At 40.7% G+C, this 25378-nt stretch overlaps 1 protein-coding gene and 2 non-coding genes across 3 annotated transcripts in view; 1 reads left to right on the top strand and 2 right to left on the bottom strand.

The window, feature by feature from the left end:
• The window catches only part of sema3h (sema domain, immunoglobulin domain (Ig), short basic domain, secreted, (semaphorin) 3H), a 64210-nt gene extending 41435 nt beyond the window's left edge, over positions 1–22775 (top strand). Inside the window, exons 9-18 of the mRNA XM_069693919.1 lie at positions 10167–10236; positions 13696–13840; positions 14169–14258; positions 14557–14686; positions 14777–14865; positions 15859–15900; positions 16665–16822; positions 17311–17372; positions 17792–17934; positions 18177–22775. Of these exons, the coding sequence (XP_069550020.1) occupies positions 10167–10236; positions 13696–13840; positions 14169–14258; positions 14557–14686; positions 14777–14865; positions 15859–15900; positions 16665–16822; positions 17311–17372; positions 17792–17934; positions 18177–18650 (1403 nt within the window). The 3' untranslated portion in view covers positions 18651–22775. The remainder of the gene's footprint in view (positions 1–10166; positions 10237–13695; positions 13841–14168; positions 14259–14556; positions 14687–14776; positions 14866–15858; positions 15901–16664; positions 16823–17310; positions 17373–17791; positions 17935–18176) is intronic.
• trnam-cau (transfer RNA methionine (anticodon CAU)) lies at positions 1975–2046 on the bottom strand. Its single transcript has one exon. It is a non-coding gene; the product is annotated as a tRNA-Met (tRNA).
• On the bottom strand, positions 2053–2125 carry trnar-ccu (transfer RNA arginine (anticodon CCU)). Its single transcript has one exon. It is a non-coding gene; the product is annotated as a tRNA-Arg (tRNA).
• Positions 22776–25378: the final 2603 nt, after the last annotated feature.

The following is a 25378-nucleotide window of genomic DNA, read 5'->3' as shown; positions in this document are numbered from 1 at the left end:
GTTACATTTGGCTGTGTTTTAGTTTATTTTTTTGCTGTCATAGATATGTTTTATAAACCTGTTTCATGCCTGTTTCAAGGAGAAGAATGCATGTTATCTGGTTGAAACTCATTATCGTCTGGAATGGCTGCGATCAGCTCCGGTGACCTTGTCGCAGCAAAAACAGACGCAGCCTGTCTCGGTGGAATCCAGATTTACAGTGACCTGAGTCAAGCAACCACTACATTGTTGCCATCCAGTGGTAGTTTAAAGAATGTCAATATGGGCTGGCAACACACACCACTTTACCAAGAAACATCTTATCTATCATGGGCAAGACAAACCATGCAAAATCATGACAGCGATGCAGAGTTGGAATAGTACGATGATGGTCCTAGATCAGGACTATTGTCACCTCTGATAAACCTGACTTCTCCATAGTGCCCTCTGTTTCTCACTCAATGAAAACACAACAAGCAGGTATAGATAATGAATGGATAAATCGAGGGGTGACCACACAATGACAGGTATTTTGGTAATTGTGAGACTGTCGTCCCAACAATAAAAAAAAAAAATGCTTCAGCAAATACCCCAGAATGGTACTGGTATAATATGACAAAGTAAATCTTCTAGAGGTTGTAATAATTTGACAGCAACAAAGGAGGAACTCATGGGATGTTCTAAAGTGATGAAGTCAGCGTAGGGAGGAGGTCGGGGTGGATGGATGAGTCAGTTGGACATCCGAGACAACTGTTCATTTTACATTTCTGACAGTGAATGTTTTTATTTTTCCAACTATGACCACAGTCATTTCGAAACGTTAACCCTTTTATTGTAGCCCTGACAGCGATACTCCCTCACCTTACTTCATTAAAGAGGATTTATGTCAACCTAAACTAACCAAGTAATTTTTTTTGCCAAAACATAACCATGGCATAACACCAATTCCTCTTATTTTTTTTGATAATAGTTTTGTAAGCCAAAGAGAATTCACCACAATTATTTAATCCATTTCATGGGGACATCACACTTGACAGACCACTTGAATTAAGACTGTTGTTTAATTCTGCGGACTTGTTGTAAATAGTTTGTTCAACTCTGCTTCTTTATCATATTTCTGTAGTTGTTGACTCACATATTTGATCAAGTTTTTGGACACCGTCACTGTTGGCTTTGTTTTGAACAAAGCATCTGGTTTATGATCGCCACACAGTCTGACTCATAAGACAGGATTGCTTTTATTAGGAGTTTATTGTTCAGTTGTTTTTGTGTCTTGAGTCAGAGAGGCTTTCTTCATTTTGATATGTTTCGATGTTTTGGGTTCTTGTTGTTGATGCCACTAGTGTAAAATAAGTCTCACCTAACTGAACCAAAAGCTAAACAGTGAAGTGGAAGATGAAACGTTTCAAAATTCTGTCTGGTCAAACGTTTCAGAGTCCATCTGACAGGATAGGATTCCCAAGTATTTACCACTGATGTCCCTGTGGTTGTTGTTGTTTTGGGGGAGAGAGTCATGCTATGAGGTTTTCGAGCTGGAAACAGACAACCCTCTGTGGCTGGAATTAGTGTCCTGACACTCGAAGCACTGAGGTATTTTCAGCCATATTCGTCATCTATTTTTGCCTGTGTGTGTAAGATTCAATGTTCCAGACATAAAACAGCAGCCATACCATTTCCACAAACAGTGTAGGGCAGAAGGGAAGATCACGACTGGAACAGTTTGAATGATACTGAAGTGTGGAAATGATGACTGTTAGACAGAGACAGAAAATATATATTGTAGCTGTAAATTCATTTGTAAATGCAGTTGTAGATGGAACTGACAAATAGATCCATCTCAACAAGTCTTTTGGTATATTTTTGAGTCATAAAATTTTCCAGTCGTTGCTTTGTTATTTTCATTGCAAAGGACGGTTTTCCTTACGTGATGTCAAAACTTGAGGAGTAAATCTCAAGTCCTACACAGTGAACAAAAAGTAACAGAAAAAGATCTGCTAGCAGAGGATAGTTTCGATCTATCGACCTCTGGGTTATGGGCCCAGCACGCTTCCGCTGCGCCACTCTGCTATCAGTCACCCTGGATGGGACTCGAACCCACAATCCCTGGCTTAGGAGGCCAGTGCCTTATCCATTAGGCCACCAGGGCTTCAGAAAAGGGTTCACAGAGAGACACTTTAGACAATGCATAAATTCACACAAACAGGAGGGGGTAAACATTGTGATGCAAATCACTGAAAACACTGTGACCATGACACAAAAGCAGTGATGTAATGATGCTACAATGGTAGTGCTCAACAGTCTCATTGACCACTGGGTAATGGACCCAGTGTAGTGTCTCTTCGCCACCCTGTCGGTATTCACCTCCTCGTGAGACTCGAAATCTACTAACTTTGGTTTAATAAGTATTTTGTAGAGTGACAACTGTTGTTAAAATACTGGAAATTTCACTGTCAATACATCTCCCTAAATCTGACTCACTATAACCATAAGAACAATGGAAATGATGTTCTGTTACACAGAGACAGAAAATATATACTGTAGCTGTAAATTCATTTGTAAATGCAGATGTAGATGGAACTGACAAATATATCCATCTCAGTCTTTTGGTATATTTTTGAGTCATAACATTTTCCAGTCGGTGCTTTGAGAGTTATTGTCATTGTGCTAATGGGCCTGTCAAGAAATCCACACTTGTTCCATTTTAATTTCCAGAAGATGTCTTAAAGTAGGAAGAACATATAGGATTTTAGTCTTAATGGAACATTATTTTGTCTTTGAAAAAGTTTTTAAAAAGCTGAATAGTAGACGGAAATCTTCACTGTTGTGCTCCAACTACTGAACCTACGTCTATGATGGATGGAAGATAAATACCAGGAACAGCAGGTGTGACATTTCTGGGAGATTGATGTTTCATAGACATTTCTTTATATCCAAAGCCAACTTTTGAAATTTTTAAATCCAAAACTGAACCTTTCTGTGGGTCAGTCATATTGTCTCTGGGGTTGTTTGCCCTTTTGGGATAATTGGATAACAGAAAACCAGAGGTCAGAAGAGAGAATCTGTCTGACTGTTTATATGAACTGAGGATAGTTGCTGATCCACCAGGACTCCCCAACCCTGTCAGACTAATCTGACAAATGCATTTCTACTATTTACTGCTTAATTACCTCATCCAAAAATGCACTTTGTTCAAAGTGGGTATGAAAACATGTTTTGTGATACTGAAGGAAATGAATCACGTTTTGACTCCTTCATCAAGCACTTTCTATCCATCATAGCTTGTGTGAAAATATTTGAATGGAAGCCAAGTTTATCAGGAGGAGAAAGATAGAAGAAGAGGGCTGCTGGCCAGATGAGGAGGGGGTGGTGGTGGTGGGTGGGGGGCGGGGGGTGGATTAAGTAGGACAAGTAGGCAGAGGGCAGAGAAGTTGTAGGACGAGGTGTTGACCAGACAAGAGAGGGAGAGGAGGAGGGGATGGAGGAGAAGATGGGGAAAGCAGAGGCAGAGGAAAGGAGATGAAGAGGAGGTGGAGGCTGTTATCGAAGTGTTATTGCTCTAACACTTGGTGTTGAAGGTGAAGGAGGAGAGAGAGTGGGAGAGGGAAGCAATAGCTGATTAGGAATTTGGCCTCAGGGTAAGAAAAACAAAGAAGGTGAGAAATGGAGGACGAATTGGATGATGAAGGGAGGATGAGGGGAGAAGAAGAGCTCTGGCCAAAAGAGTGAAGAAAACAAGCAAAAAAGGAAGAAATTAAAAGAATATTCTCCATGTGGTTGGTACTCAAAGGTCATTGAAGACTTATAGAGGTAGAAATTGTAGACGCATATAGGTTGAATTTACTTGCACGGGTACAGCCTCCCCTTTGCCATTGGTTTTCTATTTAATTTGAGCTGCAGTGGCCTGAAAGTGGCACATTTTCACTAAATAAAGATGTACGTAGAGAGAGAATATAAAAAGTAAGACACCTCCTTAGGTTTGTTAAAGAGCTGATGGTGCAAAGGAGAAAGAAATACAACGCAAGTGATGTAATGGATTGACAGAGACGGAGGAGACAAAACCCGAGGGGATGATCAGAGAGAGGTCGATGTGATATTTATGAACGAGGAAATACCGACGGCCAGACAAAAGATGTTTTTTTCCCTCTGACGACACGGAGGGGATGAGTGAGGTGGAGTGACTCTAAAAGGGTGTAAGGGCTGATTGAAGGGCAACAGGGAGGGAGGGAAGGAGGGAAATGGGGTTAATAGAGAAGGATGAAGCAGACAGGAAGGTGGAGAGTGAGGGGCTGGAGGGGTGAGGAGGGAGGAGAAGACAACAAGGAAGGGAAGGGAAATGTAGGGTTTCGAATTGTATATTTTTATACATTTTACGGCAATTATTAGATTGCTTGATTTCTAATTTAACGACGTTAATACACATTTTATGTCACAAATTGTACAATTCACCACTGCAAATGTCCATTATTACCACTATGGAAGAGATGACCTCTCTGGATATAAATGTTGGAAGTAAGTGAGACGTCTCGATGAGGTTAACAGCAGTCGCTCGGGGGGAAAGAAATGTGTCAAAGAGAAAAATATGGAGTACTAGAAGGAATAGGGCCAGTAGCCGAGGGGGTTAAAGGACCAGACAAGATGGAGGCAGAGCTATTATTGGCAAATTACTGTAAGATGGCAAGGAGGACATAGAGACAGAGAGAGTGGGTAGAAAGGTGACGAAGAGGAGGAAGAGGAGACAGGAGATGGATGTCGGCATTCAGGGTGGCTGGACAGAAAGAGAGGGAGGGAAAGAGGGAGCATTGGAGAAATGAGGAGAATAGGGGTGTTTGCCTGGGGGTGCTCTGGCCAGACAATTAGAATGAGAGGGAGGAGGAGGAAGAGGAGGAAGATAGGGGCTGAGGCTGCTGGTCTGCGGGCTAGACAACACTATCTTCCCTCAGGGGGAAACAGCCTCGTTTTGTTGAGAAGACACAAGAACAATCCTCTGGAGAAAATAGGCCAGACAGACAGATGGATGGGGGAGATGGAGGGAACGAGAGATAGCAGGAGGGAGGGATGGAGACTGGGAGGGACAGCGAAAGTGAGGAACAAAGAGAGGAAGAGAGATCCTGGGAAGGCCAGGTGGGTTTATGTAGACAGGGATGAGCACCTGATGGAAAGATAAAGAGGCAGTAAGAAAGGGAGAGGACAAGATTGAGAGAGAGACAAAGAAAGTTGGGATTACTCTTAGTACAAGATGATGGCAGGCTGTCTGAAAGAGAAAGAAGATGTGGTTACAAAGATAAGAAGACATATAAGATGTTTCCTAACAGGATTACAAAGTTTAAATCAGCACTTTAATGATCAAACATTTAATCACCTGGTCGGACCAGAACGGGGCACAATGGTTTTGCAGACAGAAGCTGATTGACCTCATAATTCCTGCACTCAGTGTTTATAAGGAATGTGTGTGTGTGTGTGTGTGTGCGTGCGTGCGTGTCCGTTAAAGATTAATGGCATTAAATTCACTACAGTTTAAAAAATCAAACAGACGAGAGATGTAGTCAGAACAGCAGTAAATCAGAACTTGTCACGAAATGATGAGTGAATTTTTGCCAAGCTGAGCTGTAAATAACTGAGACGTCTTCTTCAAAGCCTTTGGAAAGAAAAATGTCGTGCGGGCTGCGTCTTCCAGACTTTAACTATGTTTTAATGTGGAGCTGAACGCACGGAGAGGTGCTGAGAAGAAAGAGAGACTGAAGAACTTTCAAGCAGAAGGAAAGGATTCAGAGTTTTTTTCCTGCAGGGATTACCAAAGTTTGCATGAAGTTTACGCAGGACTTTTTTCAATATTGAACTGATGGTATTTGCTTTCCATGTTATGTGGCCTCCTTTAAAACACAACTCTTTGTTATACACAGTAACATAAGAAATCTCTCAAGTGTTAGGGAGGCTGGAATATTTTTCTTGAGTTGTAACTTTGTGGATGACAATGTCAGTCTGATGGATCTGTTGGCCCACTTTGGCCCAGACAGAAATTTCTCAACAGCTCTTGAATGGATCACCATAATATTTGTACAGACTTTCATGAATCTTTGCGTGCCACCAGTAGATCAGGTTTTCATAGGGCCTCCGCGCTGGCGCCGCAGCTCTCACCAGCGGAGTGCATCATGTTTTCTGCTTGTCCATACGTTTGTACATTTGTATGTCCGTCCAAGGCTTCTGGACGCAATATATCAAGAACGCCTCAAGGAAATTATTTTAAATTTGGCATTAACATTTACTTGATCCCAAGGAAGACCTGAACAGATTTTGCGTATGGACAGTCAAGGTCACTGTGGCCTCACTTCCATCCAATTCATACGTTTTAGAATTTGTAGCCTCTTTGAAGGCATTGTCTGCTGTCATGTCTACAACTTTGTTCAGTCAGAATCACCTTTCCAAATCCAAATCTCTTGGTTGTTGGATGTAAACTGCAACTTGTTGCGAGGCAGTAATTCTAGTGTAATTAAATAGATCAGCAAATACGATGAATCAGATTACTTTGAAATTTGGTACAAACCTTCATGTTTCCTGTCTGAATAAATCGTAATAATTTTGGTGATCACTTAACTTTGCATCTAGTGCCATCGTCAGGTCAAACCCCTGCAGTCAAACAATGTAATGGTTAACATGGCCAAATATGGATCTTTCCACATCTGTAGACCTGGTGCTCATAGAGGACGGGAGTCAAGAGCCCATTTAACCTGCACATTTCTCTGAGCTGATCACAATCTGATCACCTGGTAAACATGTTCTCACCTGGTTAACAGGAAGTATGTCCGTCATCTGGACTCAAAGGGGTTCCAGCAGGCTGACCAAATGGTTGTAAACCTCAGTAAATCTTCTGAAACCTTTCTTTTAACTCTGACTCATCTCTTACTTGAAAAAACTTTAAGAAGCTTTGGATAAAAGCACGAGACACACAACATATCATCCAGAGTAATAAAGCAAAATGTGGCATAAGAAAAGAAAGAAAAAGAAAACCGAGAGGTGACGAGGGTTTCGATCAATAAAAGGCGTTGAAGAATGAGGGGCATTCTTTGGAGGATGTGAGCAGAAAAAAAAAAGTATGGAAATGATGGAAGAGTGGAGGGGACGTGGGTAACAAGATGGAAGGGTGATTTACAGTACGAGTAAAATGTGGTAAGGAGTGATAAAACACAGCTTTACAAGATGAAAAGCAAAAGATAACAAACTAGATGCCTGCTTTGTAATTTAAAAGCAGGATGAGCAAAAACAAGAAGCGGTAAAGAAAATGTTATAATGAAGGAGTGATGTATTAAGGGATTGAGGGAGTGAGCAGTGTGTTCGCCGCAGGCTGCAGACTACCATAGTCCTCTGTGCTTTACCCTGAGGGGCCTCTGTGTGTCTGCAGGCACCATATGAGTGTGTGCCTATGTGCTTTTCTCCCTGCGGTTTTACATTGTGTGTGTGTGCGTGCGTGCCGGTGGCCATACACGCTTTTATTTCTCGTTGTGTGCACTCCCGAATCTGCCACTGTACGCGGCAAGCGCGCGCGTGTGTGTGTGTGTGTGTGTGTGTGTGTGTGTGTGTGTGTGTGTGTGTGTGTGTGTGTGTGTGTGTGTGTGTGTGTGTGTGTGTGTGTGTGTGTGTGTGTGTGTGTGTGTGTGTGTGTGTGTGTGTGTGTGTGTGTGTGTGTGTGTGTGTGTGTGTGTGTGTGTGGTTGTGATGAGATGAGATGAGATGAGATTAGCCTTCCTGCAGGGCCGTAGCTCCATGGAGGCCACCTGAAGCAGCAGGAACGGCAGGAATGTGGGAACAGCGATACGCTTCGCCGTCTCCATGGCCACAACAACATCCCTGCCTCAGCGTGGGAGAGGACAGGAGAGGAGAGGGGGGGGGGGGGGGAGGGAGAGGAGAGGAGAGGAGAGAGAGAGAGAGAGAGAGAGAGAGAGAGAGAGAGAGAGAGACATGAAGAGCAAATCCACGACTTTGTTCTTAACATCCATTTCTAACCTTTTATGTTTGCAGAGTATTTGAATCTTAACTTGAACCCAAGTTTTCTTTTGGCAAAACTTTTTTGTAGAGTTTCTAAGACTTTTAAAACATTTTGTCAAACATACCCAAGTAGCCGACTCATGTATTTATAGATTATCACAGCATGCCACGCAGAAAACAAAGGGCTCTGTTCTTTACCGTTGTGATGGGATGATAAAACATTTCCAACTCTTATCTGAGACAAAAGTGCAAAACAGAAAACCTTTGATTTATTGTGATTTAAATAAACTGTGAAAGCCAAGGTCTAGTCTGCGCTGTGACAGCGTTACACAACCATGAGCAACACTAGAAATAAGATATCAGAAATGTCGAAAAGGCAATTAACTGGTGCAAACATCATTCAAAAAAATTCTGCGTAAAGTTTTAAACATAATAAATTGAATCAAAAATTTAGAACAATTTGTCAAAGTGGGCCAGTGGTGCCTGATATGTCACAATGTTTAAAAGTTTGTGCAGTGTTATGTCAAAGGGAAAAAAATTAGTAGAGGAAGATTTTCTCATGTTGCACTTCAAGAGTAAAGTTGAGCTCAGTATTGGTGCCAGAAACACAATATTCTGACTTTTATCTCAGCATTTGCACTTCATTGTTGACATTTTCACTTAAATCTTAAAAGGCAAAAATAAAAAATCCTCCTCTGTTTTTCTCGATTTGGTGTGGCCCTAAAACTCCGTCATACACATTACATTAATGAATTTAGCATGAATGTTTGAATGAATGATTTGTGGGCTAGTTTTTTAACAGTTAGTCATGAATTTTGCACTTTAGCATACTTGTGGGGTTTACTTCTTTACTTCTTAAAAAAAACTAACTCTTGTGGGTTAAATTATCAATTGATTTTGTTTGATTGTAAGCTTGTAAAATACATAGACACTTTTCAGTGTTGATTGTTCAAAGATCCTTCAATTGTTTTGGTTCCTTTTTTTTCAGAACACTTTTTTTTTGCTATTTTTGTTTCATTGTCTGTTTCACTGTCAGTCGATTGCTTAATATTTATTTGAGACATGTTCCATCTCTTAAAGTTTCAAAAATTGCAGCAATTGACCAAGAAGATAACATAGAAAGTGGATTTATTATTTGGAAAATCATTGCACTTTTTATTTTATCACACAAAATCTCAGGCACCAGGTTTGCTGTTGTTATCAAAGTCCATTAAAATTCATTGTAAACTGATTTTGTTTTGATGGACTTGCATTGAAGCAAATAAATTACAGACAAAATGGGAATGCATTCATCAAAGCATTACACTATCGAGCCACTGGTGGTCAAAAACTCTGCAGGTTACCTCTGTGAGATGTGTTTTTATCACTGTTGATTGATCCTGATCTGCAGTCCAGGTTTTTCTTGTTCAAATTCAAAGTTCAAATGCTGGAACACTATTAAAATAAAAATAAAAATCTATAATTACAGTCAGATTGTGTCAAAACTGGTGCTGACAGAGTTATCAGTTTTTAAAGACAGATGGAAAGAGCAGAAATCCACACTCCACCTGATTGCTCTGCGTGAGCGACCGCAGTCAGAGCGACACCAAAGTGAGAAAACACGCATCGAATGTTGTGATCCGCTGTGTTTGAAATGACGAGCGAGGACTGAGGTGTGGTGTTAGTGTGTGTGTGACAGCAGGTGTTGTTCTCCCGCAGCGGACTCGGCGCTCTGCTCTCCCACTGCGGCTGGTTATTAATGGCTACAGATTCATGACAAGCAGCCAGTCAGCCATGCTGCCAGCACGCCTGACGCTATTAGTCACACAGTCAGACTGATAGATGCACACACACACACACACACACACACACACACACACACACACACACACACACACACACACACACACACACACACACACACACACACACACACACACACACACACACACACACACACACACAGACACTTACACAGCCTCATGAACATTTCTCACATCTCACATACAGACCTGTGCAACACTAATGTAAATCTTCTCTAGCGATTCAAGTCAACTTTATTTATGTTGTACAATTCATTCGACAAGCTCGACTCAGAGTTGTTTTTTTATACACCTTTTTAATTTTAACTGTATTTTAACTAATGTTTTCCTTCTTTGTCTCTTTTCTCTGTCACTTTCCTGATCCGTCCCTCCTTTCCTTCTTCTCTCTGGATGTTCTCCGTGCAGAGGACATCTTTATCCTCCAGGGAAAAGACAAGAAGAACCCTCTCATCTACGGCCTGTTTACCACTTCAAGGTATGTGCCGCTAGGAATAGATTAATTTAAAAGTACACTTTGTAAACAATGCAGCTTTGTTTATGCGTTGGAAATGTCAGTATGTTGGTGGAGGAGAGGGAATGTCTTCAATTTCCACTGGGTGGACAAATTGTCTTCCTACAGAGAAAGCTCAAAGCTTGAGTTAGAGTGATTGATCAATTCCTGCAGATATATTTAGTTTCAGTTGTTACAGTTGCAGCAGCATAGGGTGGCAAAAACTAGCTTTTGTGCTTTTGAGTGTCAAGTTAAAGAAAAGAAACATAGTGCTTAACTATCAACACCTTCAGCTGAGCAGCTAGAGGCTTCATATATCGGTACAAATGTAGTAATAAAAAAAAGTTGACCATATCAGTTTTTAGGGTTTTTAATTGCTGAAAATAAACACTTATTATTCACAAAAAAACAATTTAAAGAACAAGATGTTTTGTCAGAAGTTTATTTTAACATAAAACCAGATTTTGGCTCATGCTATATTTAAAATCACACTTCTCAGTTAGAGTTGCATTTGGCATCATCAGACAGGCAGGAAGTACTGCAACTGTCTCAATGAAAAGTTTACATGGAATTTAATAGCTAGAAACACGGCTGTAAATTGTGGAGGTAATTACGTGCGTGTAGTTGGAGAGGGTTACTTACTAAGTATAAATACTTGATACTTATTGTTCCAGCATCTGTGACAGGATACGAACGCTCCTTGTCACGCTGTGATGTGTGACACACAGATGTTGGTGTCACACTGTGAAATACACACCGCCCACAGGGTCTTCTGTCACTGTGACTCATGAATGAAACGCATTCATTCACGTTAACAACGTAGAGCTCATGTGAGCCTTCATCATCGTGTCATCATCAGTGCACTGACTGTGACACCGCCTCTGTGTCTGAGTGGTTACGACATGACCTGTATTTTATTTTGTCCAACGTAAAACAAACACAGACACCAGACTGTTAGTAACTTTTAGACCCGAAAACAAGGAAGACAAAATACATAAAATAAAATGCACTTATATTGCAAATGTCATAAGACAACAATAAAACTTCTTAATGCTTTATAATGACGTTTATATGAAGCAGCTCTGAAATGGGTTTAATTAGAGTCCTCAGACAGGACACTACTGTAGGAAATGGTAATTTGCTCACATATTAGTTCAAGACGGTCTTAACAGAGAGGAAGAACAAACTGTTTTTCTGCCCCATCTGGGACCGAGCAATGACAAACACAAAGCTTCTCGGTTTTAGGCCGACTGTCAGACAGATGGATAGAAAAAGGCTGATACCCTGAGAGACAGCTGACCCAGATGTTAGGTGAACAAATACAGTACACAGACACAGCAATTGGCACCGTCTGAAATTTTGAAAAAAAAAAAAATGTGGGAAAAAGTGAGGAAAAGCCTGAAAAAAAATGAGCGGGAGAGCAGCCAACTTAAAAAAAAAAAGCCTGCATCTTCTCATTTTCTCCAAGTTACATATGGCACCACATGTGCTGAGAATAACCCGGTTCCTGAGCCTGGACGCCAGAGCTCCACAGTAGCAGCACAAGTATGACAACGTTTGGCATGGCGGAGCAGGGAGTTGGTCTGCTTTTTGGGGTTTTGGAAATGTGTGGAATCTCAGCGGGGAATGGACAGAAATCCAAAGCATCACCCAGGGTGGGGTCCCAACCACAGAACTGCAGAGCGTACAAAGGTCATTCCTTCTGAATGGAAACATGTCTTTCTGCTGCAGTCCTGACTGAATGCACAAACACACACAACACACACACACACACACACACACACACACACACACACACACACACACACACACACACACACACACACACACACACACACACACACACACACACACACACACACACACACACGCAGGTTTCCGTCTCCTCTGATGAAGTCAAGCGCGGGAATCTGTCATCTGTTCTTTGTTTCTATTCGTTTGTTTTCCATCTGAGGTTTTATTGATTTAACCGTCGTGTTGTCCTTGGGTCAAAATGACCCGTAGCTGTGTTCAACCAAGTTCTATTTTATTTATATATTTTCATATTTTTTGGGATCATTGGTGACAAGGATGCTGTGAGGGTTTCTTTAAACCAAAAAAAAAATCCCCAAAAATATAAAAATATAGAAATAAAATAGAACTTGGTTGAACACAGCTACGGGTCATTTTGACCCAAGGACAACGCAAGGGTTAATTGTCCGTCATCACATGCAACGTATCGAACAGAGAATTAGATCTATTGTTTTTTGGGATTACCCCCACTGTTACCTTTGTTGTCACATTGTTTGCATACACTTTACATATTTACTCGATAACACAGCTGTGTTCGTCAGCCCCGTCCTCTGTGTTTGGCCTCATCCACATGACACCTCTTGCGATAGACCTGGCAGAGAGTCTTTTTGAATGCGTGATCCATTTATGACATCTGATCACATGGCGTCCGGTCGTAAACCTTTTCTTTATGGGATTTCAGGGGAGATGTGACAGAATTTACTGTAAATTTGTCTTATGTGAAGTTTTGAATGTAAATTAAAAACTTTGTACAACATTATATGACCAACTGCAAGACAAACTGCAAATACACAAAGTTTTGATGATGGTAAAAAAAACAAACAGACGTTTTAGTTGAAAAGACAGTACATTTCCCAAATTAGCTACTTTGCGCTATTCAGAGCAGTTTGTTAACAAGTGAAACCAGAGAAAAGCAAATAAAGTTCATTTAAAACTATCCAAATAAATTGTATTTCTGTTGATGCTAGAGTTGACTTGAATATAACTTCAACTACAATGACATATTTTGGACATTTTAACATGGTTGACAAACCTGGATCTTTTCTTCAAAATTCCTCTCATTTGCGACTTGGTAATACAACTGGGAGACTTTTCCCACTTTGGTTTGCTCGTTTTAATGTTTTAAAAGGTTTGACATCGCATCTGATATCTCTACTGAGACCTCTGTTCTTTCAGTGAGGAGGAGAAACGAGAGCCTCCCCCAGAGGAAAATCAGAGTAAACATGCTGTATGCGTCACCCATATGAAGTGAGGGAAAACCACCCTGATTCATCAAAACATGGCCTTTCTATCCTGTTTCTACTTAGCTGGAGTCTCTAACTTAGACACGCTCTGCTAAAATTCCTCCAGAAGCCGTGATCTTAGCGATGGTGGATAGGAGGTGTTGTGGTCGGGACTGATGTTCTGAAAGCAGCACATTCATCCAAGCTGGGCTTTGAGTTGGAGCATGTTCAGGGAATTGATGCGTTCAAGATGAAAAGCCACAATGAGTCACAATACTTCACTTTAGTATTATTTAATTTGCTGCTAAAAGATCATTGCAGCTCATCAAGTGAAACATCAAAGGCATGCTCAGCTCATGTTCGGCTGGGTGGAGGAGGAACGGACGGAAAGATCTTATAATGCTCTCCTTTCTGGGTTGTTTATCCTCAGTGATATCCTGAATGGCTCGGCGGTGTGCGTTTATCGAATGGAGGATGTGGTTCGAGCTTTTAAAGGAAACTTCCTGCATAAGGAGGGGCCTCAATATAAATGGGCGGAGTTTACAGGCAAGGTGCCCTATCCACGACCAGGAACTGTAAGTTAATGCTCAAAACTCTCTCTTTCAGGCAGTGTTTATATTTTCTAGAGTAGAAAAATACCCCCGGTTTGTAGGGGCTATTTACTAATTTACTGTTTGTAGTCATACTAAAGCAAATACATGATTTACTCCCCCCAAAAATCAAAGGTATTAAATTTGCATTAGAATAAACACAAATTTTCACATTAAAACAGTTAATTTAACAAACTGATGTCTTATTTTCATATAGGAATGTTCAAAAATCATTTTTAGATTAATATATGCTCTAGAATTTAATAAAAATCTTCAAAACCTTGTGATCTCTTTTTTTCTGTTTCTCTGTTAGTGTCCCAGCAGCACATATGGAAGCTATAGCTCGACCAGAGAGTATCCCGATGACGTCATTTTCTTCAGCAGGACTCACCCACTGCTGCAGGTTCATCTGATATTTCACTTTATTAAATTACACCAGTTTATTGTAATTAGATTGTGGTCTATCTTACAGGGGTCAAGTTGTTTTTTTCTCTAGGTTTATGTCCAAGATGAAATTAAGAAATAAAATCAGCAGACAGTCCTTAACAACAAGGCACCGCCTCATCACTGAGAGCACGAAACCGCCGTCGTATTAATGATGAACGACAGTATTGGCTGAACAAACTGTTCATGGAATATATTAGTTTAACTTGTCACATTTAATGTGAGCCATTTTCTAATTATGATTCACGTTGCTTCAGGAAAATGTGCAGCCTCTAGGAGAGCGCCCCCTCCTGGTCAGAGTGGGTGTTCACTACAAGTTCAGCAAACTGCTGGTGGACAGAGTTGAGGCTGTGGACGGCACCTACGACGTCCTCTTCATCGGCACAGGTAGACTGTGTGCAGTTGACCTTGTTCAGTGGAATGTGATTGACATTTTAGCCCCTCGCTCTTTTTCATGACAATGTTTTATTCCTTCAGACTCGGGGCTCGTGCTGAAGGCCATCCATCTGCCCAGAGAACACGGCCAGACGCAGGAGGTCACGCTGGAGCAGCTGCAGGTCTTTCAGGTATAGCAAACTCTTTCATCTTAATACTAAACATTTTTTTTAGGTTTTCTTTATTACAAGTTTGTCTAGTATATAATTTGTATTAGAGCTCATTATTCTGCAAATCAGGTTCTTGTGTTTCAGGGTTTTTTTAAAATGTATTTTCCCTCTTCCATGCCTTCATTGTTGTTCATTCATTGCTGTGCAGTTTAAAAATCAACACATAATACAGCACAGACTTTTCAGATCAGCCTGCACATTAGAAATAAATGCAGACGTGATGTGAGAAATTCACTTTCTATTCACACCACATGGAAATGAATGGACACCATTGTCCTAAACACATGTTGCTGATGTTGGAAAATCTGAGCAATAAGGTAAAACATTCGTAATTTTTGCCAGATTCAAAAACACAGCCATCCTCTGTTCAATGCACATGCACAGAAAACACATTAAAACCCCTCTTTACAATGTTTATTTTGTTTTCCCAACCATATATCCCACTAAACTTCACTATATACTTTGTGTACTTTTACATGAGAAATACAGTCAACACTTGTATTTAAAGCTCATCAATGTGCCAGGACTCCAAAAAAGTAGCACTAAATTTACCACAGCTGCACATCATTAGTACATGATGTCAGAATGTTAAATACATGTTATTTTTGAATCAGTTTTCACAAGATTTCAGCCAAAAATGTAATCCACTTGTGGCTCAAACTCAAAATACATTACACAAAATCAATGCTCTACCCTACCTCCCTACCTACCTACACCTACCTACCTACCTACCTATATCTACCTACCTACCTACCTATATCTACCTACCTACCTACCTACCTATATCTACCTACCTACCTACCTATATCTACCTACCTACCTACCTATATCTACCTACCTACCTACCTATATCTACCTACCTACCTACCCATCCACCCATCCATTCATCCATCTCCATCTACCTCAATATAAACTCAGCGTGTTTCTCACATTTCTTTTCTCTTCTTCCCGCAGCACAAATCACCGGTGACAGCCATGACACTGTCAAAGAAAAAGGTAACAGATGACAGAAAGAAACTCACTTTTAAACTTCCAAACTCCCCGACACTCACACACTCACACTCACACACACACACACACACACACACACACACACACACACACACACACACACACACACACACACACACACACACACACACACACACACACACACACACACACACACACACACACACACACACACAAACAAACATGCACAACATCACACTTATCACTCATCTCCCCACCTTGTGTCTCCAAGGACAACTTCATCACCAGTTGCTATGGTTACCCCACCTCAGTCACAGCAGTAATGAAGAGATGCCACACACGCACACACATGCACACACACTCATGCCCCTTGCATTATTAAAATAGTCTTGGATTCATGGAAAAAATCCACAGTTCACTCACACAACCAGGCGTACACATCAAGATTACAAAAAGAAGACATCACCACGTTTCTATCCCCCACACACAAACACACACTCCCCATGGCCACGCGCTGACATTGCTAGAGTGAGTTGGATGTGTGACTCAGAAAGGGAAAATGAACCTGGTGTTGCTGTTGATTGTCGATGTGTCTCAGTTTAACAGGAGCGAATTTAATACCTCTCTCCTCTTCATCATCCCTCCCTCCCTGTTCATCAACCATCCTTCACTCTGCCTCTTTCAAACACTATTTTCTCCTCCATCTCTATTGCTGTCTGTACCCCCCTCCCCCTCCCCCCAATCTTCCCCTCCCTCCCTCCCTCCTCCCTCCTCCCTCCCTCCTCCAGCAATGGTTGTTTGTGGGCTCCAAGGAGGGTGTGTCCCAGCTGGCCCTGTACCAGTGTGAGCTGTACGGTCAGGCCTGCGCCGAGTGCTGCCTGGCCAGAGATCCCTACTGCACCTGGGACGGACATGCGTGCAGCCCCTACATGCCCACCGTGCGCAGGTAGGAAGTGAAAGTACATCTGTTTATCCACTAATGTGATTGTAGTATAATGTATATCAACTCATAGAAGTTGGGCTGTTTTCATCTTAGCCTAAATAAGAAAGGAATCAACATGGAATCAATCTTCTCCAATCAGTTTTAACCCACATTTACTGGTAGTTTCAAATGTGGTTCACATTAAATCTGAACTCAGAACTTTTTGATTAAACTTTAAGCATTTTTTCCACTTCAATGAGACTTTGGTTTGTTACAAAGTATCACAAGCGGCCAAATTTCCATGAACATGTTAATGGTTGTGATGACATCCTGATCTCTCCCATAGTTGTTTCATGAGCACTTAATTTTGATCACCCCATGACCTTTCCTCTAGTGATACCATCAGGACAATCTTTACATTTGTAAAGTAAAATGATCACTGCAGTTTGTTCTAAAACAAGAAACTAGTAACTTCTAATCCTTTGTTTCCTGTGATGTGTGTTTTTCTACAGGAGGAATGCTCGTCATTTAGGGGAGGATGAGGATCCACTAACTCAGTGTGTCAGACAGGGAGGTGAGAAGCTGATTCACTGGTGCCACTCAACAATTTAACAATGTTGAAACCAGTAAATTCACTCATCATTTTTGTCATAGATGCCTTATAGTTGTACATTTAGGTACAGTAAAGAATACCTGTATGCATGATAGATATGAAGAGTTACAGAATCCAAGTCTGTTTTATTGATATGGCCAAACATGAGATCTTCCATACACAGCATCTTAATGCACAATATATGTACATACATGTAAATGTAATGTATTAATTTACATGTATGTATATGCATCAGTAAGATATCTTAAATATATTCTGTTTTTCACTGAATATATTCAGTTATAATGCATACATGAATGTAGAAAAAGCAAAAAAAAATATTCACCCTTAACATCAACCGCTTCTCTAAGCTGTCTCGTGTTTTCCTGGATTTAATTCAGCTGGGCTGCAGGTGGAGGCGGAGCAGAGGGTGATGATGGTTGCAGAAGGTAACAGCACCTACCTGGAGTGTCTGCCTCGATCTCGACATGCTGCAGTTACCTGGTATAAACAGGCTGGAGAGAACAGTCCTGAACTCAACCAGGTACACACACACACACACACACACACACACACACACACACACACACACACACACACACACACACACACACACACACACACACACACACACACACACACACACACACACACACACACACCACGTGTTTATTAATGTTTAATAATGAACCTTTCCAAGACTATCCAACACTAATTTATCCAGACTGTCAACGATAAACATTATCAGCATTCATTTGATCCCCATCTCTCTCTCTCTCTCTCCAGGTGGTGACAGGTGACCAGCTGGTCGTGATCGAGCGGGGCGTTCTGATTCGTCGAGCCGAGCTGTCTCATGGCGGAGTCTACCACTGCCAGGTGGAGGAGCACGGTTACCACTGGACTGCCGTCACCGTCCACCTCGCCGTGTGGAGCCCCTCTGCCAATCGCGTCCTCGCTTCCTGGTCCAGCTCGTCCTATCAGAGCACGGGAACCCAGCCCTGGTACAACGACGTCATGGCCCTGATTCACCCGGGAAACCTCGGGCAGCACTGCAAGGCTCTGGGATACCGCCCTCCGCGCAACCACCATCGCCACAGTGAAATTAGGGTGGAGCCGAACAAGGAGAAAGAGAGGCACAAGCATGGGGGAGGAAGAGGAGGACGAGGAGGAGGAGGAGGAGGAGGAGAAGGCAATGGAGGAAGAGCAGCAGGGCGGAAGAGCAGGAGCAAGCTGCAGCAGAGGGCGCCGAGGAGCGCCTGAATGTGTCGCAGAGCAGGGGGCAGAGTTTCAATGACTTTAAAACACACACACACACATTTTGCGTAACGCACACGCAAATACACACATGTGCACAAACACACATGGACACATGCACACACTTAACTTATACACTGAGACACACACATACTGTATGTACAGAGACTACTTCATGCGCATGCACTTATCAACCAAGAAAAATGGCATCCTCTCATTATAGTGACAAACATTCAAGTTAAGCTACACATAAATGACTGAAGTATGTTCAGGAGGATGTGGACAGAAAAGACTGTTTCGCCTGGACAAATGACTTTGTGAATAACAAAGCTAAAGTAGAACACATTAGGTTGCATCGCATGTTGAATGAAGGATGAACGGCATGCCAGGATCACTCAGTCTGACTGAGTCTGTGTCGTGACAAGGACATGTAAGTGGATGTTTTGGATTTGGAGCCGCTCCAGAACAAAAACTAAATCGTTTCAAAAGTCGAAACTCAGCATTTTAAAAAAATCATTCAACCGTTATGAAATGATTGCTGCCTTCCAGGACCATACTGCCGGCTTTGCATGTTTTTTGCCCATTAATTACGAATCACATGAACACTCTGAGTTATTCTCCAAAACAACAGATGTTTTTAGATTGATTTCCCACCTTCCAGGCAAAAACTGGCTTCCATTAATTTTAAAATCATCATGCAGAAATGCTTGAGAGATGTTGACTTTTTATTTTGTCAAAGTCATGTTATTGGAGTTTCACCAAACTTTTAGTTTGTCAAATTTGAAGGAAGTGTCCTTCCTCAGACATCGCCTGCTCAAAAGCATTTTATTGATAGGCCTTGATGTTGGAAAGCAAACACATCTTTGAACACAACAATAAGAAGTGTTGACACATCAGAGTGGGTTTTTAATATGACAACAGCTAAACAAAAAGAAATATGTCTGACTATTCTGTGACAGAGTGTCTTTTTATGAAGACTTTGGTTTTCTTTGGTAAATAACCAGAAGTGATTTATAGCTAAAGGGCCAAAACACTCAAAACCAGGTTTGTCTCTGTTGTTGACCTCAGCAGCAGAGAAAGGAATTATTTAGATTATGAGGAGCAGGAAATAGCACTGATGAGTTAAATTTTTTCCCCTAATGGATATGTAACATTTAACACAATCCTTCCACCAGTTCACCAAGTGAGAGCTCCGTTGTTTTGTGCAGATAGGTGGGGTCTGACCACGAGATGACTGAATGCGACCACGAAGATTAAAGGCGGAGAAAAAGCACAACGTCGGCTTTGATGAGGTTACACGTCAACTTTCCCAGGACATTAGTGCCGTGCAGACACACGGCTGCAGGAGATGTTCCCATGACGTGTTTCTGCTTCTGTAATGTTAGTTGGTAAGATTGACGGGCATCGATGGCACGCCACAAAGAGCTGTTTTGTAAAGGTGTGGGGACAAAGTGAACAAAAGGTGGCATGTCTTTGTCGCAAACAATGCTACGATCTATTTTGAGTGTTGGTCTAGTTTGTTTGAAGTCCCACATTTGTGGATTGTACAAATTTAGGAAACATGTTCGACGTCTGCACACCAACTTTCAGGCTTCTTTTTTTTGATTGGAAGCTTTTCAAATCATATTTCTTCTTCAAGTAAAAACTGAATTTTTCGACTTCTATATCGATTTGATAAAGTACATGACTTTGATCATTGGACACTGAACATTGTTAAATATCAAGATGCATCAAAAAAGATTTTCTAATTGTGTTTGACACAACGTTGACAAGTAAACACGTTTCGAAGAGGATCGGACTATAAACCGAACAGGCAAGAGACTCTGTACAGAACATGCATGCTTTTCAAACTGTGGGTATTGATGACTTTGAGTGGCTTCTCGACCGGCAAAAAAAAAAAGTGGAGTAATATACTGCTGGTTCTGCAGCTCCAGCTGGTAATGACATCTGACTGTAAATGATGAAGCAGGCTCAGTGGATCATAAAGAAGTCTTTATTATAACAGGACTAGCGCTGAGTGGACTCTGGTCTGTGGGATGAGAGTGACTTCAGTAGCTCTGCCAGGCAGTAAATTGTGACTTGTTCTTAATGTTAAACCAACTCAGCTTCCTGCACCTCGATTTAACTTTCTTCTCAGTGGTATTTATTATTCTAATTGGGAGAAGAAACGTCTCGTTTCAGAAAATGTGAGATGTGAGCTTCCGGGAAACTTTTCAAGCTCTTCATCAGGTTACAAAGCGGACGCTTATTACGACATATGAGTGTGTTTGATGCATGTCTGATTTCCAGTTGTAACCAGTTTGCTTCTCTTGTTGCACATTTCTGCTTCCAAGAAATTCCTTTGTTGGTTTTGAGAATCTTGCCTATCTTATTGGCATTTTACAGTAAAAACAGCTTCAGTTTAAGGCAGCAGGAAACTAAAAGTATATTTAAAGTATGATCATTTTTCTGTCTCTCTTTAGTTGATGTTGTTTCCCAGAACAGTGGTTACAAACCAAATGATCCAACAATAAAATGGAGGTCAGCCATCCTGCTATTGTTTTCAAATCACACTGCATTACAGATGAAAATACTTAATTACATCCATGTGAGAGAATAGAGTGGGTAGGGGAGACCGAAAAAACTAAATTAAAAACTTGACTTTCATTTCTGTGGTCTACTGGAAGAAGATGCATTTATATGCATGGTTAAGTCCAATAATAACAGCCTCATATTTTCATATATTTAATTTCATCCCACAGTGATGATTCTGAGCACCCCGTCTCGCCTGTAATATATCTCATTTTGGGTCCCAATCCCTTAGCTCTTCTGGGTGTATGTATTTCTGTAAATGTGTGTGTGTGTGTGTGTGTGTGTGTGTGTGTGTGTGTGTGTGTGTGTGTGTGTGTGTGTGTGTGTGTGTGTGTGTGTGTGTGTGTGTGTGTGTGTGTGTGTGTGTGTGTGTGTGTGTGTGTACAGTATGTGTCTGTGGTGTCTTGGTGTGTGTTTGACATTAGTGGGATCGGAGTGACAGTCGCTCGCTCAAACAAAAGTTCAGAGGCTAAACCAGTAAATCTGCCAAATGGGGATCTCAGCAGTGGATCGGAGACACGTTTGATGCTGTAAGAAAAATAAACCAGAATGATTCAAAGCAGAGAGAAAATGAATATGGGCCTGGCCTCTTGGCCTCTTGGCTTCTTGGCTCCGACCACATTAAAGGAACCCACGGGCACTGAGCTACTTCTGAACACGTGTTTGAGTCAAGGGAAAGAAAGAGGGTTTATGAGGGGGTGTGTGACTTTGTTGAAGCTGTGTCAGACAGCCACGTCTTAAAATGAAAGTGTGTGGGTGAGTGTGAAGTTTGCAGTTCAATCCAATTGAAATCAGGAGTTGGCGTGCTCTTATAATAAAACATATTATGTAGTATCCATTGGCATACTGTCAAAATCTCATTGAAGCAGTTGGATGCTAACACCATAATCACTGCTGTATTGTCATCTTCCAGTTAGTTTTTGATTCACAGTTATTACAATAGTAATTTGCTCCCCATCACTTTAATAAAACATCAACACATCACTTTAACCAATGAGCTTAACTTGGCTTAGCACAAAGCTTAAAAAAGGGGCAATGCAGCTAGCCAGTCAAACTTCTCTTGTTGTGTTAGCCACAGCTCTTCTAGCCAAAACACTTCTTATAGGTCTCAAACGCTCCTTTTTGACTGTAATAAAACACCAACTGTGGTTTCATTCGGACTGCGCTGCCAGTTTACTCGTAAAAGTACGCATCAGATCCATCAACCTAAAAATATGACAATAATCAAGCTTGTACTGACCCTGACTTTTGGGTGTTGTGTGTATATGAGTGTGTAATGTGTGTATATTTATATCTGGTCCTAACGAGTAGGAGGCAGAACTCCTACGAGACATTTTTATGGCAAACCATTTTAAACATTTAGCATGGTGCAGAGCTGCTCCTCATTCATTACAATGGCCTCATGTGTTTCACTCTGTTATGCTGTATTTACATCTCAGAAACAATATTCGTCTCTTGTGATTTTCCAGAACAACTTTCTGCAGACGAAACTGTCATCAAATGATGTTCTCTCGTGTTTTTCTTTTTGTAAATATGTATAAAGGTCTGCTTTCAAATGAGTATGTTTGTGTTTTGTGGTTGAATGTGTCTGTAAGAAATATATCCAGATTCTGAACTACACACAAACACACTTGCAGACAGATGTGACACTGTCAACTGACCATATTAGTGTATTATTACTAAACCAAATTAACAGACATTCACCATCTTCTCAACTGATTTTTTTTTTTTAACCTTAATGTTTTATAGAACAAGTTCTTTTAGTGAGTTTTTAATCTTGTGCTTTTAAAAGATTAAGATCTGTCAAGGTTAAGGATTCAACTGGAAAGAGTCCCAAATATTTTAAAGGAGTAAGGAGTTGTCAAGTAATGTGAATGTGAAAAGCATACACTATATATATATATTATTATTATTATTTTTTATTTTTTTTATTTTTTAGTAAAATTCAGCTTTAACCTAAATCCACCACATGTACAAGACATACAGGGTGATCAAAATATTGTTTCTCAGTCCCACGGTGTGCAAAATAAAAAGATGAAACAAGAAAAGTATAAATATGTAACAATAAAAACAATAAAACAGATACCAACCACAGTGACGCTTAACTGCAATATATATAAGTACAATGTATATGAAAGTAAATGTAACTTGAAGCCAATGTAAGTGTCTTGAAGTGTAATACCACTGAGTGCCACTAGGGGCTGGCTCCCATTCAACTTCTTTCATGAAATACAAAGTCTGTAATTTTGTCAAGTCATTATGTCACTCTAAAGTCTAAAAAGTCACTCTTTCTGATCAGCGTTCTGGTGGTCCTTGTGAAAATGTTTATATATTTTATTAGATCTTTGGCCTCAAAGAGTGATATGTTTTGGGGCTAGTCTGGTTTGATTGACATGCCTGGGGTGCAGTCAGCCTTCCGCTACAGGTAGGTAGACATAGTGTCCTCAGGTTTACAGTCATATAAAGTCATACTCACCACTCGCTCCTCCCCATTTCGTCCAAATATGGACACTTCCTGGATAAAAAAAAACAACAACATTGCAAAGCCAGATATGCTGAACTTAAGACCTCAAAGCAGCAGTTCACAAATCAATGGGTGACGCTACAGTTAGTTGCCGTTTGTTAAAATAAGTTCTCTTCAGAGCCCATGTTTGGTTTGTCCCTTCTTGGCTACTGTAGAAACATGACAGTGCAACATGGCAGGTGGAAGAAGACCCACTCCCTCTAATGATATGAAGAGCTCATTCTAAGGTAATAAAAACACTATTATTATTAGTTTCAGCTGATTACACACTAATGAAAACATAACTATAAATGTTATTCTCCATTTCTACCAACAGATCCTCCAAAATCCTACAAACGGGACCTTTGAATCCATTCCCAGCTCTAGTTCAGGCCTAATGGCTGCTTATATTAACTTTATAAAAGGCAGCATTCTGAACATGCCTTTAGTAAAGTACACAGGTTTGGACACTCAACAGCACAGAGTTATATTACAGGGATTCATTTCATTCCAGCCACCCTTCTTGTAAACTGTCCATCAATCCAAAACTGTAACATACCATTCAACACCAAACCATCGTCTGTCTCTGCCAAAGTGACCACATACAGTACTTTGTCATTAAATGCTAAACAACTGGCATGCTGAGCAATCTGTTGGCCGAAAGATACGTTCCAACCGTGGTTCACTTTTGGTTTGCAAACCCTCGAAGTAACAAGGAAGTGTCAGCAAAACTTCCCTATTCTCAGCTGTTTGTTTAAAATATATTACAGTGTGTTGGCTACTTTTATAACTTCACAGCCTCTGGTCAAACATAAGCTACTGAGACTTTATAAATATGTTCATAGACATGAATCTCCTCGAGGAAATAAATGAGGTGAGAGCGTTTCAGTCTGAGAAACAGGATATCAAAGCAAAATAGGCTACCATGCATTTCAAGTAGATATACTGCTGTGCTGTGTCTTGTTAGGAATGAGACATTCATTCTGGAGTCTTTACAAGCCTTTAAAAAATGTTGACACTATAATTATAATGTATTGGCTTTCTTATTTTACTGTAATATTGCCAAAAGGTAAAATTTAACTGTCTTTATGATTAAGTGGTATCAGTTCATGCACATGAAAAAGATACTAAATACTCTCTGAAGGGGAATTATTTAGAAAACAAAAGTTTTGTTTTAGCAACTGAAACCTGCTCTAATTTGCTGACAGCATCTTTCCCTTTTCACAAGCTCATCACAAACAATTTAAGACAGAAACAGTTTGATGTTCTAATGTGTCGGCTGAGGAAGAAAACTATCTCATTTTAAGTTTAGATTTTTAAATATCTGTATCAAGTAAATAGTAAGAACATCTAAAAGCCAGAAAAGGACATTTTGGATTCTCTTTACCATCCTGATCACATAGTAATGTTATCAGTTGTCTTGACTTCAGGTCAGTCAACCACTCTGGTTCAGACTGAAATATGTCAACAAATACTACTTGGATTGCAATGAATTCTGTTGCTTACATTCATGGTCCCCAGAGAACAAATCCTAATAATTTGACACTTCTTTTTTTTTTTTTTTTTTTTAACTCATCCAAGGAAATTAATGAAATATAAAGAGGTACAATTTTTGGTAGAGCCATACCCATTACTCGGACGATGAGTGGGAATGACCTTT

The sequence above is a fragment of the Brachyistius frenatus genome, unplaced genomic scaffold (genome assembly GCF_029030835.1).
Source record: "Brachyistius frenatus isolate BFR_SWC_R1_liver_20210118 unplaced genomic scaffold, ASM2903083v1 Contig_16, whole genome shotgun sequence".
Taxonomy (NCBI): domain Eukaryota; kingdom Metazoa; phylum Chordata; class Actinopteri; family Embiotocidae; genus Brachyistius; species Brachyistius frenatus.
This window is presented reverse-complemented; position numbering and strand designations above follow the sequence as displayed.